The sequence below is a fragment of the Hippocampus comes genome, unplaced genomic scaffold (assembly GCF_001891065.2).
Source record: "Hippocampus comes isolate QL1 unplaced genomic scaffold, H_comes_QL1_v1.1 scaffold518, whole genome shotgun sequence".
Lineage (NCBI taxonomy): Eukaryota > Metazoa > Chordata > Actinopteri > Syngnathiformes > Syngnathidae > Hippocampus > Hippocampus comes.
Window position 1 is genome coordinate 218,071 of NW_017804833.1, and position 7,193 is coordinate 225,263.

The 7,193-nt window shown below is 50.2% G+C and overlaps 1 protein-coding gene across 4 annotated transcripts in view; it reads left to right on the forward strand.

Moving 5' to 3' along the window:
- The first annotated feature begins 291 nt into the window (after positions 1 to 291).
- LOC109515471 (tensin-1-like) overlaps positions 292 to 7,193 on the forward strand; it is a 19,377-nt gene continuing 12,475 nt past the window's right edge. For 2 of the 4 annotated variants that reach the window (XM_019869271.1, XM_019869280.1), the window contains exons 1-9: positions 292 to 529; positions 1,278 to 1,327; positions 2,977 to 3,148; positions 3,250 to 3,300; positions 3,374 to 3,496; positions 5,121 to 5,185; positions 5,291 to 5,374; positions 6,056 to 6,168; positions 6,267 to 6,327. In XM_019869271.1, coding sequence (XP_019724830.1) covers positions 446 to 529; positions 1,278 to 1,327; positions 2,977 to 3,148; positions 3,250 to 3,300; positions 3,374 to 3,496; positions 5,121 to 5,185; positions 5,291 to 5,374; positions 6,056 to 6,168; positions 6,267 to 6,327 — 803 coding nt within the window. In that variant the 5' untranslated portion in view covers positions 292 to 445. The remainder of the gene's footprint in view (positions 530 to 1,277; positions 1,328 to 2,976; positions 3,149 to 3,249; positions 3,301 to 3,373; positions 3,497 to 5,120; positions 5,186 to 5,290; positions 5,375 to 6,055; positions 6,169 to 6,266; positions 6,328 to 7,193) is intronic. The other 2 variants (XM_019869289.1, XM_019869298.1) reach the window with 1 other exon arrangement.

Here is a 7,193-nt window from a genome sequence, read left to right on the forward strand (position 1 = left end):
TCGGTGCCAAAGTCCGTCGCTTTATTTGGGGTGAGGGAGGGGGCGGTCTGGGTTGCTGAATGCACACGTGACAGGACCATCGGACAAGGACAGAATGGAACGGGACGAGGGACGACAAATCAACATAATGAGACACAGGATACAAACGCGGCCGCGTGGATGCGAGCGCGCCGGCGGGTGAAGAGATAAGGAGATGCGAGACCGGACGGGAGGGGCCGGGAAAGCGAGAGAGAGAGAGAGAGAGAGAGAGAGAGAGAGAGAGAGAGAGAGAGAGAGAGGGGTGGGCGAAACCAGAAGGGGTTGACGAGGAGCGTACGGAGGAACGGCAAAGAACGACGCGCGGCGACGGCCGCAGGATTCGCAGTGAAGCCAGCAAAATGGGGGGGCCCTTTCGTGTCGCGTGAGTCGCCGCCACACGCTGGAGGAAAAAGTTTTGCGGCCGGAGATGAGCGGAGAAGGTTCCTTGAGAAGGCGGCTCTCCTCCCTCAGAGGGGCATGGCGATGGAGCACGGGCTACGTATTCCGGAAGGTGGGCAGGATTGTTGAAAACACTCTGGGTCAAATTTTCTGCTAGGTTAACAATCATGACACGTGATCAATGTTCATTTGTTTTTTTTTTTTTTTTACCGGTTTTGGACGTCCCAGGTCAAAGTTACCCGCGATACCATTGCGATGCACGAGAAAAATTGACGAGGAAGGTCCATGTTTTTGATGTCCAGTATTTGATGCTGTTGTTGTTTTTGTTTCCTATCATAGTGTGATTTGACAAATGCAACATAACGGCAGGCTTTCTTATGTTGCGGGTCAAATCGACCCAGTAAATACAATTCTGTTCCGTAATAGTTTTTTTGCTGTGTAAGTTTTGTTTGGCTCGTATCGAAACATAGACCATGTTTATATGGGCATTTTATTTTTCCTTCTGGAAACGTTTCCTTACTTGATTGGGCATTGCTCCGGGCCCAACGGTTGTGTTGCTGTTTACCGTCCGAGCATAATATGACACATGCAACATGAGAGGAGGGCGTGTTATGTTGTGCGTCAAATTGACCCAAGTGCAGAAATGAATGACTTTTTTTTCCAGTATGAAACGCTGATGAGCATTTTTCCTTGGCATCAAGATGTTCCACGATGGGGCCAAAGTCCTAACTTTTCTATTTGACAGAGCTTCGGCTGCAGCAATGCGGTTGTTTGTTGCCGACTGTCCAGCCAGCAAGTGACTGCGTTGGCGTTGATCCGAAGGAAGATTGATGTGGTTGTCTTGATTTTGTGCTTTCCAGGGCTCGACGAAATCCTCCAAAAGCACGGAGTCACGCCGCAGGGCTTCCAGGTAGCATCCGTATTTTTCTTCACCCGTGGTCAATGGGCAGAATTCACAAACCCCCCTTAAGTTGCCGGTCAAATTGACCCCGAAACATGAGTGCTCTTCCCGAGAAAGAACTCATACTGATAGAAAAGAGATGATGTAAATTTTATATTTATTTATTTATCTATTTTTATTCAGCCAGGCCTTTTTAGAAACAAAACACCCTGAAGTGGAGCTGCAATTTCCACGCCTGACTTTACTCGATCGTCACTCATGAACTTTTGTGTTGAACTTGACTCAACGTTCACAGCTAATCAAAGAGTTATTTCGTGCTTGCAAAACAAAGCATCGGACACTTCATCGTTATGCTGCTTTTCAAGAGGATTCCAACATTGCGCAATGGTTCCGATGAAATCCCGTCGATGGATGAGAATGGGGAAAATCTGACAGCAATTGAATGCTCACCGGCATACATTCTTTGTCCTCTCCAAAGAGCGACGATGTTCTTGATGCTTTCTGAGTGGCTGAAGCCATCTCCGTCCTGCGTTACACTGCCCTCCGGTGGCCAAGGAGCAACAGATGGCCATTGACCGCAATCAAAACCGCTTACGTTCTTTACATTCTATATCATGATGGTATTACTCGATGATTTCAGGAAGTACAGTACTATAGAGTACTATTTTCATTTTACAAAAAACATGTGCGAGTGCTTTGAGAGCTGAGCATGGCCATGGAACAAGTTAAACTCGTAACTCAAGGCACAAACTGTGGTCCTGAAACATCTCGTTTTCAAACTCATCTGACATCAATACGCTTCCAAATAAATGTCGCACAGATGAGGGGGATGAAAAAGCAAATGCCCCAAAAAGCGCATGTGCCAAACACACGCCGTCACAGGACAGACCAAACTTGGCTCCGCCCTCGCATACAAAGCTCGTCTCTCCGTCGAGATGCATCACGTCAACGATACTCCCTTCACACCAGTTCAGACTTTCTTCTTCTTTTTCCGCCGTCTTGTGGCATCCCAAAGAAAATCGCCACCTGGTGACGAGCGAAGCGCCCGCAGGCAGCGGTCGACTGCGATCCTGCAGAAGAAAAAAATTCGGACCAAAGCGAAAAGCATGAGGGAGCAAATTGTACTCCAATTTGATGCTGGGAATATTTGTCTGGCGATGAAGAAGTTCCAGCCGGCACTTCGAGTGGCTCCAGATGTGGAGCACGTTTTGTTGGACAGTAAAAGCGGGACCAGCCAGCTCCCCCGACATGTTATGAGCAATTTCCTGTGGGTTGCTCGCAGATGACCAATGTGGGAAATATCAAGCTTTCCGAGTGCGAAGGGTCTCCTCTTGCTACGCGCCCGCCGTTCCAGCGCCGTCTCCCCACCTCCCATTAGCTCGACTTGTTGACATCACGTTCAAGAGGCGACTCCAAGCCTCCGCGTCGTCATTTTAGCCCTCCTGACCCAATTGGAATTTGGCAATCATCTTCGCAAAAAGCATTTTCTGCTTCCGTTACAATATTTAGGTTATTTGTCTTTTTTGGGATGCTTAAACGGAGCGGGTCGTTTTGACCCAGAAATATTGCTGGTTAAAAAAAAAAAAAAGAAAAACAACAGCGACGTCCAAATAGCCTCGAAAGCGCTCCGTTTTTTTTTTTTGTGTGCGTGTGAGCAGGAGCGTGAGTCTGCTGCAGTCCCTGGAGGAGAGCTACGAGTTGGACCTGCTCTACATCACAGAGAGGATCATCGCCGTCTCGTTCCCCAGCGGCGCCGAGGAGCCCAGCTACGCCGCCAACCTGCGCGAGGTCGCCTCCATGCTGCGCTCCAAACATGGCCACAACTACCTGGTACGATCCCGACTCGATTGCAGCCGCGACGAACGCAAGCCTCAACCCCGCCCCGCCCACAAAAGCGCAATAACGGCTCACTTATCTTCTCCCCTCCTTAGCTCTTCAACCTCAGCGAGAAACGCTACGACATCAGCGAGCTTCACTCCAAGGTAAACCCGAACGCCGGCGTTGCCCTTCTGCCCGACGTGGCCTGACACCTCGCCGCCCCCGCTCGCCGGACAGGTGTTGGACTTTGGCTGGCCCGACCATCACGCGCCAGCCCTGGAAAAGATCTGCAGCATCTGCAAGGCCATGGACACGTGGCTGAGCGCAGACAGCCGCAACGTGGTGGTCATACACAACAAGGTAAGGCCGCGTGACAAAATCCCATCCGCACGCTTGTCACATGGCGGATGACGCAAAATGGCTCGTCAGCAGACGCTTGGCGTGAACGCGCCACAAAATGGGAAAAAGTCAAGTCGCATTTATTTCGATCACCCTTAACCACCAAACAGTCTCAAAGGGCTTCACGTGCCCACAATTGGCAAGTATTGGCGAGATCCCCTGACCTTAACCCCCAGGAGGGCAAGGAAAAATGAAAAAAACAAAACAAAAGAAAAACCTTGAGAAGGGGCCGCAGGTGGGGTCATCGTCGCCCTCGCCCCCTCTCCAGATCAGGAGGAGGGGGAAGGCCAAACAGAGGAAGCGGCAGTCAAACAGCCCGACATGCACTTGAACCTGAAGTGTACACAAATGGGACTCCAACGGCGGACGTGCCTTGAGGTACAAGTGACTGGACTCTCGAGTTTTGTGAGATTTGGCCGACTTTTTCCTCGGACTCGGTGCCGTCACCGCTATTTCAACACGCCTCGCGGGGATTTGGAGAAGTCAGACTGGTCTCATTGCACGAGTGGTCGGGAATGCAACCCTGGCGATGGATGGGCCGTTTACTGTATTTATATGCAAGCTATTAAAGGTGAAGTCACTGTTTCAAACCGAGCTGCCTCCTGCGCGATATGTGTCTCCTGTAGGCTTTCCTTGGCCCCCCCCACCCGCAGTAGTTTATTGCTTGTGCGAAACCGTCCCTGCAGGCAGGAGTTTGTGGCGCGCAGGCCGCACAAAACGATCCCTCTCCCAATTTTACACTTTGACGACGGAACTGACCAATATTTTCCCGTGACTGCTGAAGCGTCGCATCATGTTCATGTGGCAAACCGCGCTCGTCGTTGCGCCAGCAGGAGCCAGAAGAGCCGTTTGGAAAGACAACGACCGGTCCCCGCGTCCCAAATTAGTCCCTGATTGGAAGATGTCATTTATAATGTCATCGTTGGCACCGACATCGCAAACCACTGCTCCCTTGTTCCAAGAATCTCCCCGTGGGGGGAGGTTACAAATAAGGCGGTTGCCGTGGCGACTGGCCTTGTTTGTTTAGGCCGTTGAGTAACACGCTCTCTTGTGGGATTGCAAGTTTGGCTACTTGTCACCAAGCAGGGAGATTGCGTCGGGGTGTCCGCTGGCCATGTGTTGTTATGTCACATCTATCGAATAAATGAGACGGCATTATGAAGGTTTTTTTTTTTGGGGGGGGGGCTATGAAAATGGGGCATGAAACCAACTTTTAGTATTTAGACTCACTCACATTTGGCGATTTGGACCAGTTGCCTTTGTTCCTCAGGAACAGCAAAAATGTTCCTGAGCCGATCTGACCCAAAGCAATGTTGAGCCATTCCAAAGTATCAGAAATGTCAAAATGAAAAAATCCAATTGGTGATTCATATGTCTGATGATGAACACCAGCAGCAACCATTTCAAACGGCATTGTGTGCTCTCCCTCTCATACCATAGTTCCAAGAGGATCATTGCGGGGCTTTTCTTGGAACAATGCTTGCGTGTTTTTTTTTTTTTTTTTTAATAGAAAATTTCGAACATCCACATGGGTCAATTAGAGCCGCAGCATAAACCATCTCTCATCTGTCTGATGGTTTTTCAGGGCAACAGAGGCAGAACGGGAGTCGTGGTGGCGGCCTTTATGCACTACAGCAACATCTCCGCCAGGTGGGTGCTCAGACTTGTGCCGTGCCCTTCGTTCGGTTCTTGTTTGCTGCAAATCACTTTTGCATTGTGTGTAATGGTGTGTGTGTGTTTGTGTGCGCGATGCAGCGCTGACCAGGCTCTGGACAGATTTGCCATGAAGCGCTTCTATGAAGACAAAGTGGTTCCTGTGGGTCAGCCCTCTCAGAGAAGGTCAGCTCGTTAATGTCGACGAGCGCACGGAGCCTCCCGCAAAGACACGTCTGTCCGGAACGCTCGCTGCTCCCCGTGTTTCTCAGAAACAGCAATCACGATCGCTTGTCGAATGATCTGAAATGGGTGCGAAACATTGAACAACGCGGAGCATTTGCAAAAGTCGGTCCAGGGCGGTCAGGTCTGCTTCTCTTGCTGGCCTCAGTTGGCACGGCCAGCACTTGAAAATGCAGCCTGGCGCTCGAGCTGAGGCTGGTTGAATCGGGTTGAAGGATTTCTTTTTGGGGGAAATAAAAATTCTTCCCAAGCTGACAGCTTCAGCCTTCGTCAGAGCTGTCCCTGCTTCCTTGCGACGTGTCGATTAGAACACATCGCAAGGGAGCTCCGACAAAGTTTTTTTCTCTGATCGATTCTTCATTTTATGATCACTATTCCATTACACTTCGATCCGCCCAGGATCATGCTTGCTGTTCATACCCCCCGCCCCAAAAAAAAAATACGGGTTACTTTGACCCGTGATGTCATAACAGGGTGAAGTTAATTGATCTCTAAAAAGTTCTGTCACATCGCGACCGTTTAAGCAAATGTGCCTGCCTGACTCGTGTCCGACACGTGCATCTAGTTTGAAGTGTCACTGCTCACTGCTAATTTAGCATCGCTAACTGCACGTGTACCCTGCAGGTATGTGGAGTACTTCAGCGGTTTGCTCAGCGGACACATCAAGATCAACAACAAACCGCTGTTTCTTCACCATGTCATCATGCACGGCATTCCCGACTTTGAGTCCAAAGGAGGTACGCGGCTCCCGCGCGTTCGCATGGAAAAAGATTCCGCAAATGCTCACAAATGGCTGCCACGCCCTTCTCCCCCCCCCTCCTCCCCCTTCCCTCAGGATGCCGTCCTTTCCTGAAAATATACCAGGCAATGCAGCCCGTCTACACATCTGGGATCTAGTAAGTCATAATCCCGCTCAAATGCTTTTCACAACAATCCAGAGCAGTCAGCTTGTAATGGCTCAGTCATAAGACTAATGACCAAGTGCTCATTCTCACTTCTAGCATATCCCCTGACTCCCATGTTCCCTCTCAGACGTCATTTCAGACCTCCCCCCCCTACCCCCCCTCCCCTGACTGCATTTACTCTTCGCTGCAGGCTCTTGTTTCCACCGTTTAAATCCTGCAGTCTCGTTACTTTCATTTGTTACCGCGGCGAAGAGGTGGGGGGGCCAAAGTGGTTTTCAGGGCCGGGTGGGAGCCCCCGTTTGCGATTGAGATTGGAGGATTTGCAGTGACGGTCAGCGGCGCCGTAGAACCGCATGTGATGAGGAGACGGTTCGGAAAATCAAGCGGCACTCTGAAGTGGCTTTTTTAGGACGGTGGATTTCTTTGGCCACCGGGTGGCAGTGAAGCAGTAGGAAGTGCCGTTTACACATCTTTTGGCTGACTCCAAAGGAAAGTGCCTTACAGTAATCCGGTCGGCATGAATGCCTCTTTCAAAGTGCTCACCAGAGAAAGGAGAGGCTTCACTTTAGCCTCGGATGAAAGAAGCTGGATTGGACAACAGCACCGATTTGCCGGTCCAATTTCAAATCACTGTCCAGCTGAAGATCCAAATCGGACACTTTTGGCTTCGGATAAGGAGCCCAAATATGGAATTTCCTCCAGACGGGATAAACGTACAGAGTAGTTCAAAGTCGTTTTACAGTACAGTGGATTTGGGGGTTTTGCTTTGTTTCTGAGAGAAACAAAGTGTCTTCTTTGGAGAACGAAGTACGCCAGGGTCAAATTGACCCCCCCCCCCCCCAAACGTGATCGGTTTT